Genomic DNA, 12,231 nt, shown 5'->3' on the forward strand with positions numbered 1-12,231 from the left:
AGCCCCCGCAGCCATCTGGTCTCCAGGGGCCAGCCTTCGAAGACATCATGGCCAGGAAGTCATCTGACTGGCTCCAGCGGCCCTCCGGAGTGGACAGCGCCCCCGTCCACCAGCTAGCCACGCAGCCATCCTGGGACTCGGAGCCCCAGTTTTGGCACGATATCCTGACCCTGCAACTCTGGGAGATTTTTGCTCGGAACCCCAATAAGGTGGACGGGCCAGGACACAGGCGTGAGTCTCCCCAAGGGTGGGAGGGGCGGCCTCCGGCCACGTGGAAGGCAGCACGGACTGAACCTTGTCCTGTGTCTGTCACTTTCTTCTCCTGTGGTCTCGTAATGACAGAACAGATGCCAGGCCTGGTAAGCGAGTGGGTTATCCTGGCTGGGCCCCGGTGGGGGGCGGGGCGGCGTTCAGGTTCCTGTGGGGTTGGTCGGCCTCCCCCACCCGCGGGCCCTCCGAGGCCTCGGGACTGTGCCCCGAGGCTGGCCGCAGCTCCGCCTGCGCGGGAGGATGCCACTTGGGGTGGTTGCCACGTCTCGCCTCCCTAAGGCTTCCGGTTCTGAGGCTGAACCCGGGCAGGACCCCTGGGCTGACCAGATCACCCTGTTTCTTACGGGCAGCAAAGCTGGGAGCCAGGACCGTGCTACTCAGGAGTGGAACCATGTACCGAAGACGCCTCGGGTAACCCCAGTGGGAGGGGGCGGCCGGCTACCAGAAGGCCATGCGCGATGCTCACCCACCTTTGTCTCTGCCCAGTTCTCAGCCCGCCGGCACCCACCTACAGCTCCCCCATGGGTTCCCGAGTAGAGGGCACAGGGCCAGGCATGGCACCAGGGGGGACGTTCTCCCGTGTGGGCCAGGTGAGACCTGGGCCTGAGTCGGCATCTCCCCCTGAAAGTCGGGAGGCCTGGGGCAGAGGGAGCCAGCGTGGCTTAGCTGTGATCTCGGCCCACCGCAGGAGCCTGCTGGGAGAGTCTGTCGCCTCATGAAGCCCATGTGAGTGTGGGCTCTGTTCTCTCAGTACCTCTGTCCCCAGGGAGTAGAGGGGTCTAGCGGTGTGGGTGTCCCCTCCCCCGCCCCCGCCCCCGCCCCCGCCCCTTCACACAGTGCTGCCCTGCCCTACACAGCCAGCCCAGGTTCAGGGAATTGAGGAAGGACCCCCCTCGCCTTGGAATGGGGAGTGGGGGGCTGTGTCAGAGCCGGATGCCTGCAGTTTCAACCTGTGGCTGAGGCTGGGGGCGCCCAGCTGGGCGAGGGGCAGCTGGCCCAGAGGAAGAGGTGTGATGGCTAGGACCCCAAGGGATGGGCATGAGTTTTCCAGGTGGGTTGTGGGCGAAGGTTGGGGGAAGGGGGTGGTGTAGTGGGAAATCCACCACACCCAAAACAGAACAGAGCCCCTCTGGGGTTTGGTGGGTCCCCCTCTGGGCAGAGGGGCTCCCAGGCAGGCTGGTGACCCCGAGGCCTCCTCTCTTAAGATTCTGGGACCCCGAGGAATTCGAAGACACCTGGAAGAGGCCGGATGCCTTGCCCTGCCAATCCAAGAAGCTGGCCGTCCCGTTCAGGATGGAGAGGGTGCGCACGCTGAGACACGGAGAGCCTGTGCTGGCCACGGCGGTGAGCAGCTTCACGCGGCATGCGTTCACCTGCGGCAGGAGTGGCGTCAAGGTGTGGAGCCTGGTCCGCCGAGTGGTGGAGGACAGGTTACCCGAGAGCCACCTGCCGGTGCAGGTGAGGTCCGGGCTGGCCCAGAGGTGGGGCTTCTGCGAACAGGAAGAGCTGTCCGCAGGGGAAGAAGCTCACTTTGGCCTCTGCCCACCCCAGACCTGCGGGGCCTACCTGCGCACCTGCCTGCTGTTCTCCAACAGCACCACCCTGCTGACGGGTGGCCACAACCTGGCTGGTGTGAGTGTGTGGGACCTGACGGCACCCTCCCTACACGTGAGAGCTGAGCTGCCCTGCGCAGGCCTCACTTGCCAGGCCCTGGCTGCCAGCCCGGCGGACAGCCTGGCCTTTGCCAGCTTCACCAATGGAACCATCAGAATCTGGGACCTGCGGGACCAGAGCATGGTCAGGTGTGACCCCAGGGTGGGCAGGTCAGCCTGAGAGCCCCTTCCTACCTCGCCCCCCGAGCAGGGATCCAGCAGTCTCCAGGTGAAAGCCCCTTGCCTGCTTGAACTTAGATCCGAAAGAGTCAAAGACCCAGGTTGAAACTTGGGCCGGGCTGTCTCCTCAAAGCCCAGCAGAGGCACCTTTTGTTCACTTCACTGTCCCCATCTGCCAGCTGGGAGTGGTTGGGTGGGTGACGCACCTGGGGCCCAAAGCTCAGAGTCTCAGCCCGACCCCCTCCGTCTCCTGGCCAGGGACCTGCTGGGCCCCCCAAATGGAGCCAAGAGCATTTCTGTCAAAGGCGAGAACATCTGGGCAGGGGGTCTAGACGCCTGCCTGCGGTGCTGGGACCTGAGGGCCACCGGGGAGCCTCAGGAACACCAATTTGAGTCCCAGGTGGGCAGGACGGGCTGGGGCCTGCTTGGCCAGGTAGCGGCTGGGCCTCAGGCTAGAGGAGGAGGTGGATGTGGAAGCGTAGGGTGGGCATAGTGGTTCCCCAAGTCTCGGTGATGCTGGGAGGGACAGGGGACACCGGATGGACATGCTCTAGACCAACCCACTCTACCGATGAGCAGACTGAGGCTCAGAGTTGTGAGCTTGCTTATCAGGGCAGCCAGGAAGCAGGCAGGTGGTTGGCCCCCAGGCTGGGCCCCTGCGCTCCTTCCCGCCTCCGGCCAGGCGGGGCCCTGACCAGGTGCCTTTCTGCCACCTACCTCCAGATAATAAGCATGTCCCCCAGCCCCCGGGAGGACTGGCTTCTGGTGGGCACAGCCAACGGCCAGCAGTGGCTGCAACCCACCTGCGGGGGCAAGAAGCACATGGTGGGCTGTAAGGACAGCACCATCCTCGGTCTCAAGTTCTCCCCCTTGGGTGAGTGGCCAGGAGTGGGTGGGGGCAGTCCCCCGTGGCCCCTGGCCTCCCATAGGGCCCGCCTCACTCAGATGGACTGGGCTCGACCCATCCCGTCCTTGCCCCCCACACCCTTTGTGGGCAGGAGCCTCTCTGTCGTGAGGGAAGTAGGGGCTCCCTCCGTGTCCCAGATCCCCAGAGGGCTTGCCCTCAGCTGCCAGCTTTGACCCCGTGCCTCTCTGCCCCCTTCCAGGCCAGTGGTGGGTGAGCGTTGGGATGGACAACCTGGCCAGCATCTACAGCATGCCCAAGGGGGCCGTGGTGTTCCAGGTACCGGGGTGGGCGGTGCTCAGGTGTCTTCGACACTCAGCCTGAGCCCACAGGTCCCAAAGCAAAGACCCCAGAGAGAGAGGCCATATTTGAACTGACAGGCAGAGTTAAGGTGAAAGGTGAGTGAGCCCTTCTTGCTCTGTTCCCTGACCCTCCCAGGTACCCGAGACCTCCTCCATCACGTGCTGTGACGTGTCCCTTAACAACCGCCTGGTCGTCACGGGGTCCAGGGATCACGCCTCAGTGTACCAGATCACGTACTGAGGGGCTTGCCCATGTCATCTCAACTCAGAGACCTTTATTTGGTCTTTTTCCCCCAGGCACAGGAGGGCACGGTGGAGGGGCGTGGTGGTGGGGGGCCCGGTGGTCTTTGTCACGTGTAATAAAGCCATTGGAATAAGCAGAGCTGATCCGGTTCCTTGTCCTGTCCCCTGGCCATTTCTTTGAGATTTAGAAGGACCCTAGGTCTGAGAATCTGACCAAAGACTGCCCCCGTCGTGGGAGGGAATAGTGGGATCACTCCTTCCTGCTCCCCAGCCGATCTCCGCGTGCCACGGGGAAATGTTTCCCAGCCACTTCCTGCACGATTCCAGGGGCGGGGGCCTCGGTCCTTCCCGAGACACCCCATCCATTCACACCAGGACAGGTCCACCCTCTTTGTGGGACTCCCCAAGATCGCCATCTGCTCACCTGTCCTTCTAGGAGAAGCAGCATCCCAGATGGCGTTGACAGGTCGATTCCTTAGCCATGGAATTATCTTTCTCCATAAAGAAGTTCCAGTGACTCTGTCACCCTGCCATCTCCCTCCAGAAGCCCCCAGCAGCATCCCTACTCCCGCCCCCTCCCCCCCCCCAGTCCCTTGTAACTCACAGTCTTCACTGCAGCCCACGGAGCTTCCAGAACCCAGACCTGACTAGTCACCACTTCCTCTGCTTAAGCCTGATCTGGAGTCCTTACCTCTGAGCCTTTGCACATGCTGTTCCCTGTGTTTCATGGCCATTCCCGACAGCCGTTTTCTTCCCTCGGCTCTCGGCTTAGCCACCTTCTCCTCTGGGACTGGGACTTTTGCTGTGACAGTGCGTGGGCCAGGCATTGTGTGTCAGGCTCTTAGGAGTTACCTTCGGGTCTCAAAGGAAATGTGACTGCACCGCCCAATAGTCACGTGCTCCACTGTAATCCCGCACCCTTTGTGTGTGGGCAGTCTGAGGTGACACCATAAAAAGGGCTGGCACTAAGGGACATTTGGGCCACGTTTAAAAGCCACACGTGACTTGTCTCCTTGCTGTGTCGGATCCTGACAATACATATCAAGATGTTGAACCCTCCACCATCCTGGAGCCCTGCGTGTCTACCTGGAGTTGAACCCCACCTGCCACACAGGCAGGAGTGAGAAACGTCTGTTCAACCCCTGAGACCTGGGGGCTATTTGTCGCACGTGTAACAAGCCACGCCACCCACAGCACACTCACTCCTGTCACACCCAGAATGAATAATCTCATTGTCCAGATTAGGAAGAAGGTTAAGCCACTGATGCACCATCACACAGCTGGAAAGTGGCCGTCCCTCAGTAACGGCTGCCCAACAAAAGCGATGGTGCCCGGTTCCCCCGCCTGAGACAGAGGCAGTTGTGATAAATACATTTATTTCCCAAAGTCCCTTTGCCCTCCCGGCCCCACGTCCAGCAGGGGAAGGTATGGGGGGTCGGCCAGAGAGCAGATGAGGTTCGGCGCCCACAGGTACGACTGGAGAGGGGATGTGGGGTCCCTGTCCCGGACACCCCGAGGAGTAGGGTCAAGGGTGCAGGAAGGGGGGTTCAGTAGACCACCTCGTACACGGTGGCTTTCTTGTCCCCCGAGCCCGTCACGATGTACTTGTTATTCCCAGAGATGTCACAGCTGAGCACCGAGGATGACTCCTTGGACTGTCGGGAGGGGAGGAGAGAGAGAAGGGAGAGGTGAGGCGTGGCCGACGCTGGCACAGGCTGGCGCAAGCTCCTGACCACCCGCATGACAGAGGGAAGGGGCAAGGCGGTGAGCGGCCAGCGCCAGCCAAGAACGAGCCTGAGGTCAAGGGGGGGCTGAGACAGACAACGGAACCAGAACTGAGCCTTTCTAGATGCCCCTGGGAAGAGCAGGCCCTCCGTTATCCAAGAGACGGACCTGGAGCACTGCCCTTTCCTGGGAAGCTCAGAGAGGGTGTGTCCGAGGCAGGAGGGCGGCACAGCAGAGGGCTAAGCGTGCAGCAAAGCTTCTGTAGGGCCAGCAATAAACTCAGGTTTGGCCTAAAGTCCAAATAAGTCTTTCTTTAGCAGTTAAGTCCAGAGGCCAAATAAATCGACGTTACATATTCTACTTTTTTTTTTTTTACAACCCTTTAAAAATATAAAAACCGCACCCACGAGGATGGCTATCATAAAAAAAGACAATAACGAGTGTCGGTGAGGATGGGGGAATTTTGAACCCTCTGTGCTGCTGGTGGGAATGGAAAAAAAATTGGAGAGCCGTCTGGCGGTTCCTCCAAAGATGAAACGGTTATCAGCAATTCTACTCCCAGCTACGTGCCCGGGACAAATGACATGTGTCCGCACAAAAACTCGTATGTGAACGTTCCCAGCAGCGGGATAGCCAGAAGGTAGAAACACGTGTCCATCAACAGGTGATGGTTAAACAGCGTGGTCCATCCAGACAGCCTTAAAAAAGGACAGACATTCTGACACCGGCTACCGCGTGGGTGAACCTGGAGGACACGGTGCTCAGTGAAAGCAGCCAGACACAGAAGGACAAACACTGTGTGATCCACTCATAGGGGGTCCCCGGAGGAGTCAGATCCATAGAGACAGGAAGTAGATGGTGGAGCCAGGGGCTGGGGGAGGGGAGGGGAGTGAGTGTTTGATGGGGCCAGAGGGTCAATTTGGGAAGATGAGAAAGTTCTGGACAGTGGGGACGGTGGCTCAGCAATGTGCTTGTGCTTAATGCCGCTGAGCCGTGCACTTCAACGTGGTTAAGATGGCAACTTTTATGTACGTGTATTTTACCACAGTTCAAAACAGGCTGTGCGCCGATGTGGCCCGTGGCCTGCGGGGCTGACGGTTGCCCACCCTGCTTTGGTGGCTGCTGGCGGGTGAGGGGAGGACTTGGGGAGGCGCTTCTGTCTAACCGCCAATGTAGTCTCCTTGAGGCCCCTGAGCATATGGTGTCCTGCAGGGCTGGGGGGCCCCAGACCCCAGTACCTGGAAAATGCTGGCGCCATAGGGAGTCCTCCAGGCATTGAGCAGGTTGTCCTTCCCGGTGCTCACAAACCAGCGCCCTGGGGGACGGAAGGGGGGAGGTGAGGAGGGAGGGCCTGAAGAGAGCCGGGGCTGCAGGGGCAGGCAGGGGTGAGACGGGCCCCGCCTCTCTCAAGCAACTCTGCCCTCAACTGGGGAGACATGAGGCCCCTTAAGGAACTGAGACTGAATCCTTCCATTTTCCAGAGGGCTGAAGTCAAGGCCCCGGGGGCTCCATCTGGCCCTGGAGAAGGCGGGAACCCCCAGGAGAGGGCTGGCCAGACAAAGTCTAAGGTGCCCAGTCGCGTTCCAGCCTCGACAAACCACACATCGCCTCTAGCGTAGCTGTGTCCCAACTATGTCATTCTTCCTTAGTGTACGTACGTCCCATGCAATACTTAGGACACACTTATGCTAAAAAAAAAAAAAAAAAAATTTTTAGCATAAGAACGTCCCATGGGATATATTCGTACCAATAAATTAGTTGCATTTTAGCATAAGTATGTCCCGTGCATGCTTGGGATTTACTTATGCTAAGGAATTATTTGTTGTTTATCTGGGGTTCAGATTTAACTAAGCGTCCTGCTCGTTGTCCGTTGTCTTGTGTGAGTTTCTGGTTTTGCATTGCATTTGGCGACCCTGCCCCAGTGGCCCGGAGTCCCACACAGCCCCAGGCAGACACACCGCAGGAAGCAAATTTGAGAGACAGCACACAGCTCTCGTGAAGGTGTAGCTGGTATTTCTCTGGCTTGCGGACGTGCAAGATCTCGACATTGCTGCTTTCCATGCCGACAGCCAGCCAGTCCTGGTTGGGGCAGTGGCCCAGGGAAAAAATCTGGGGGTGAAGAGGGAAGAGGTGTGATCAAAAACCCCTTGGGTTGGTGGGGGACGCCCAGAAGAGGGGGGTTGGGGGGAGGTGAGAGGTCCAGGGCTCTCCTGCTGCGCCCCCGGCCCCGCGTGGAGAGGCAGCTGGCCCAGGGCCCGGAAGCAGCAGGCAACTGCATGTCAAATCATTAATATTAATCAGCATTACACAGAAGCCCTTCCGGGGCCTCACATCCATTATCTGCTCTGAACGCACAACAGCTCTGGGAGGGAGGGAGGGAGGGAGGGCGGAGGGAGGGGGGTGCAGCCGGAGGACAGTGGCTCCCCTTGAGCAGATGGTGGGGGGGAAGCCGAGGCCACTGCCTGGCTCAAGGTCACGATGCAGCACATTCGTTGGTTCGTGAAGGACCAGGCCTTCCGAATCCCAGCCTGGAACTTCCCCACGTGCCGACGCGTCTTTGTACTTTCATTTGAGAGGACCTGGTGGCCTCCTCATTCCGTGCCCCACCCCAAGCGAGGCAGAAAGGGGACGAAGGCCCCGTTCCGTCTGAAACCTCTCAAAGGCTTAACTGACAAATAAGACCTGTGTGAAAACAGCCATGAATGTGCAGCAGAGAAAAGACTGGAAGTTTTCACATGTTCTCTCCTGGCGTCAGGAGCGTCCCTGGATAAAGACGGGGAGGGGAGCCCGGTGGGATGGGAGACACTCGGCATGGGGTCCCCCGATACGTATGCAATCCATGTGCTTCGGAAACAGGGCATGGACAGCTATGTCTACCTCATCCCTGGTTTCATTATCAAGGAAACTCTCAGCTGAAGAGAAGGTAGAGCAAAATTTGGGAGCGACCCCCCCACCACCACCAGGCTTCAAGGAGGGGGACAGACTGGGTTTTGAAGGATGAGTAGTTGACCAACTGGAGTGAGGAGGGGAAAGGCATGTCAGCCAGAGGTGACAGTAAGTGGGGGGGGTCTAGAGGTGTCCCAGGGCAGGGCGTGTGTGAGACTGCAGCGTGGAGGCCTTAAGTAACAGACTAAGGACCTGGCGCCCTGCCCACAAAGCAGTGGGAGACAGGATGCGATCGGTCCGGGGTATCTGACACCTGTCCTCAACTCTGCTCAGCCCCAGGGAGCCCTCTGATTCCGAACGGCCCCTTCATCACAGCTTTCAGCCCGGAGTCCCACAGGCCTCTCTGTGCCCAGCTCCTGTGTCAACCTCTACCTGTCCCCTCAGGTCAGCGGCTCCCCCACGGTGAGTCCTGGGGTGGGGGGTGGTCAGAAGCTCTCGGTAGGGTCAAAAGTTGAAGGCTGGGTGGAGAAACCAGCTTACACAAGGAGAGACAAAAGAATGGGGAAATGGCTTGGCAAGAGCTTCTGGGAAGATGATCTGAGGGTCTTAGCAGCCCCACAGCTTACTATGAACCAGGTCCTCTATGGTTCTGTGTATCTGTCTTTGGAGAATAAAGGGGAAAGCCTGTGTCTAAAGGACGGGAAAGATGGACACAGAGCAGGTACTTGGACACAGAGCAGGAAGTGGGCAGCTCAGGGGGACAGGAAGGGAGGCGGGCTTGCTGGAGCTTTATCCCCCTCCCGCCGGCCCCGTGGGACACCTGGGAGCTGAAGTCATGCTGCTGCAGCTGGCGGCCCTCACGCAGGTCCCAGCAGCGCACGGTGTTGTCCAGGCCCCCTGTCCAGAGTCGAGTGCCATAGTCGGAAATGTCAATACAGCTGGCACCATCCGTGTGGCCCTGGAACTGCCTGGAGGGAGGAGGGCCCAGGCGTGCCTCCTGGAGTCGCTGCTGCTCCAGCGCCCTCCCAGGCCGCTCCTCCGCCCCCACAGCACGAAAGGGAAGGAGGCAGGGGCTTGCCCCACGTCCGGGCACCTGCCACCCACCTGACCATGGTCTGGTTCTGCAGGTCCCAGACGACGATGTTGCCGTCACTGCAGCAGGAAAAGCAGACCTTGGCGTCGGGGCTGACAGCCAGGGCGTAGCAGGCGGGAGCCGAGGAGGTCAGCTCGGCCTTGATGCGGGGGGTGGGCGCCGCCAGGTCCCAAATGGACAAGGTGCTGGCCTCTCCGCCCACAATCAGACTCCGGCCATCGGGCAGCAGCTTGCAGGAACGAATGTAGTTGTCCCGGTTCTGGTAGAAGAGAGGTACGGGGTGTGGGGTTGGTCCCCCAGCTTTGTCTTCCCCCGTCGAAGAAGCGGATTCCGCCCCATTGGCCTACAAGCCCCGCCTCACTGGCCCACAAGCCCCGCCCCTGCTGGGTCTGTAAACCCGCCTGTTGGATTATAAGCCCCGCCCCGTTGCCCTGCAAGCTCCGCCCCTGCGTGCAGGCCCCGCCCACCCCGCCTCACCAGGCAGTCGAGCTGGGCCACAGGTGTCTTGGCGCCGGGCTGGCCCACGTCCCACACCTTCACGCAGCCCTTGCCGCCCGTGTACACGTGCTGCGTGGAGCCGCTGATGGTGACCGCGCAGACCACCTCGCCGTGCGCCAGCGTGTGCAGCTGCCGCGCGTGCCGCGGGATGCCCGCGCCCACCAGCGCGTCGGACGGGAAGGGCACCGGCTGCATCTGCCCGTCGGCAGACACGTGGAAGGAGTAGGCCCTGGACAAGGAGGTGGGCATGACGCGTGGGGGGGGGGCGTCCCGGAGAGCGTGGGGTACCTCTGCACCCTCGTCTTGCAGAGCAGTGAGGTGCCCGCGCCCTGCCTACTGCCCCCGTGCGTTTAGGAAAGGGGGCCACGTGATCAAAGCGGGCGTGGGACAGTCAGCGTGGTACAAAAGAGGAAGGGGTCAGGGCGGTGGCCTGTCGCATGGTCGACAAGCACTTAGTGTTTGCCCACGAAGATGCCCTGAGAATTCCAGAGCACGGTGTCCAATAGTGGCCAGTTAAATTCAAATAAATTTAAATTTTCAGTTCTTCAGTTGCGCTGGCCGCATTTCGAGTGCTCAGAAGGCACAAGGAGCTGATGGCAGTCGGACGAGACAGCAGCAGGTGTAGAACATTGCTGTTCTGAGGGCAGAAACCTGGGGCCTGGTCATTCAACGTGGGGGGCCGCCTTGGGAGCTGTGGGGTGTTTGGCAGCCTCCCTGACCCCCACCCACTAGAGGCTGGAAGCATGCAATGTGACAACCAAATATTTCAATGGATACTATCAAGTGTCCGGGGCTGGGGCAGCAAAATCTAGCTCTGATGTGAACCACTGGTCTAAATTTTGCTGGTTACCTGCCTCTCTCTGTAGAGAAAAGTAAGAAGGGAGAAGGGGCAGGTAGACCTGAGGTAGGTGGAGGCCCCATTATCTTACAGAAGAGACTTTCCAGAGAGGCAGCAGGGAACTCTGGCCCCCAGCCCACCGAGTCAGCCCCTTAGTGGGGCCCGGAGCCCCACCCGGTACTCACGGCTTTCCCCCAGGGACGGTGGGCAGGGAGGAAGAGATGGATGACCCGCGGAGATGTGGATGAGACTCAAAGGCCATCTGCCAAAATGCAAAGGGGCGTGTCGCAGGGCAGGACGCAAACTCACGGCCGCGCCCTCCCATGCTCCCGTCTGTTCTCCAGCCCCTCCCAGCACAGCTCAGATGCCCTCTCCGCTCCCATGCTATAGGTACGAGAGCTTTCACATGAGGGGACCCCAAGGTGTCCGTCCAGGGACTCCTAGAGTCCCAGAGTTGGATGGCAAACTACGGCCCCCTGCTTGTTTTTGTAAATAAAGTTTTATCGGCACACAGCCACGCTCATTCATTTATATGTGCTTTATGGTGGCTCTTGAGCTATAAAGGCAGAGTCGAGTAGTTAGTGGTGGCAGGGGCTGGTGTGCAAAGCCAAAAATACCCACTCTCTGGCTCCTTACAGAAAACATGTGCTGACCCCTTTTCCATGATATCTCTTGTAAATGCCTCGGGCCTGGGCATGTCCAGTAGTAAGCATCTTGATCCACTTTGGGACAGCTCACTCCACTGCCTGCCCTCTGGGGCCCACGCAGACCCCGTCAGCTCCCTCCAGCCCTACTCAGGGGTCTCAGGCCTCATTCCTTCAGCTCCTCCTCATGGGGCATCGCTTCCAGCCCTCTCCCTCGGCTAGTCCTTCATTTCTCACCTACCAGAACTGTCACAGTCCATTAAAAATCAGAGCTGAAGCTGTGCAGCTTCTTCCAGGAATCAATGGGCCGCTCCCCTCCCATGCTGGGCTCCCTGTTCCTCTTTATGCAGCATAATCGCAGTCACTTTTTCTAGTCACGGTCACTTTGATTTGCATGACGTTCGTGGGGCTACTGAGACCCCCAGATTGTCTTCTCCCGTGCACTTGCTAAGCCAGGCCTCCCTCCCTTTCCCCATTCCCTTGCTTCTCCTTGCATAACTGGCTCCTCCTCCCCGCTCCCCCACACCCCCCCCACCGCCCCAAGGCCCTGCTGATACCTCCTGGCATCTCCCACCCTGAGGACTCACCAAAGGGGAGCGTCCATACACCACTGAGCCGCTGACTTGGGGGGACAGGTGGAGGCTGACATAGGAGCTGGGCACAGAGAGGTCCCCATTGAGAGCGCTGTGGGAGCCCAGGCTGAAGGACGTGGTGAAGGGACTGGACAGGGTCAGAGGGCTTCTCAGGGCTGAGCGAGATCAGACAAAGACAGCTGGTCAGACACCCTGGACCCAGATCCTGCCTCCCGCTGTCCTTCAAGGGACCCCGTGCTCTGGTACAGCATTCGCCACACCCTGTCGTATCTCCAGACGTTCACAGATGTTGTTCCTGCTGGCCGACGTGCTTTCCTCTGTCCTTCTTCAGCTTCTGAACTCCTATTCATCTCTCAAAACTTAGACCCGACATCCGGCAACATCTCAAGGAGGGTCAACCTCC

The 12,231-nt window shown here is 59.7% G+C and overlaps 2 protein-coding genes across 4 annotated transcripts in view; one reads left to right on the top strand and one right to left on the bottom strand.

The window, feature by feature from the left end:
* Window positions 1-11: 11 nt before the first annotated feature.
* Window positions 12-3,681, top strand: TLE6 (transducin like enhancer of split 6). Of its 3 annotated transcripts, XM_023538087.1 has the most exons (10): window positions 12-231; window positions 337-359; window positions 621-860; window positions 959-996; window positions 1,476-1,728; window positions 1,822-2,072; window positions 2,361-2,502; window positions 2,826-2,976; window positions 3,209-3,285; window positions 3,445-3,681. In XM_023538087.1, the coding sequence occupies exons 1-10, from the start codon at window positions 48-50 to the stop codon at window positions 3,547-3,549; spliced, it is 1,464 nt and encodes a 487-aa protein (XP_023393855.1). In that variant the 5' UTR covers window positions 12-47; the 3' UTR covers window positions 3,550-3,681. The 3 variants fall into 3 exon arrangements, with proteins under 3 accessions (XP_023393855.1, XP_023393854.1, XP_023393856.1); XM_023538086.1 differs by having other exon boundaries at window positions 1,476-2,072; XM_023538088.1 differs by lacking the exon at window positions 3,209-3,285 and having other exon boundaries at window positions 1,476-2,072; window positions 3,445-3,611.
* Window positions 3,682-4,936: 1,255 nt separating this feature from the next.
* Window positions 4,937-12,231, bottom strand: part of TLE2 (transducin like enhancer of split 2) — a 23,668-nt gene continuing 16,373 nt past the window's right edge. The window contains exons 13-19 of the mRNA XM_011372701.2: window positions 10,777-10,853; window positions 9,733-9,982; window positions 9,267-9,514; window positions 8,983-9,130; window positions 7,235-7,385; window positions 6,515-6,591; window positions 4,937-5,206 (exon numbers count right to left, since the gene is read on the bottom strand). Of these exons, the coding sequence (XP_011371003.1) occupies window positions 5,099-5,206; window positions 6,515-6,591; window positions 7,235-7,385; window positions 8,983-9,130; window positions 9,267-9,514; window positions 9,733-9,982; window positions 10,777-10,853 (1,059 nt within the window). The 3' untranslated portion in view covers window positions 4,937-5,098. The remainder of the gene's footprint in view (window positions 5,207-6,514; window positions 6,592-7,234; window positions 7,386-8,982; window positions 9,131-9,266; window positions 9,515-9,732; window positions 9,983-10,776; window positions 10,854-12,231) is intronic.

Source organism: Pteropus vampyrus, unplaced genomic scaffold, assembly GCF_000151845.1.
Source record: "Pteropus vampyrus isolate Shadow unplaced genomic scaffold, Pvam_2.0 Scaffold212, whole genome shotgun sequence".
In the NCBI taxonomy this organism is placed as follows: Eukaryota; Metazoa; Chordata; class Mammalia; order Chiroptera; family Pteropodidae; genus Pteropus; species Pteropus vampyrus.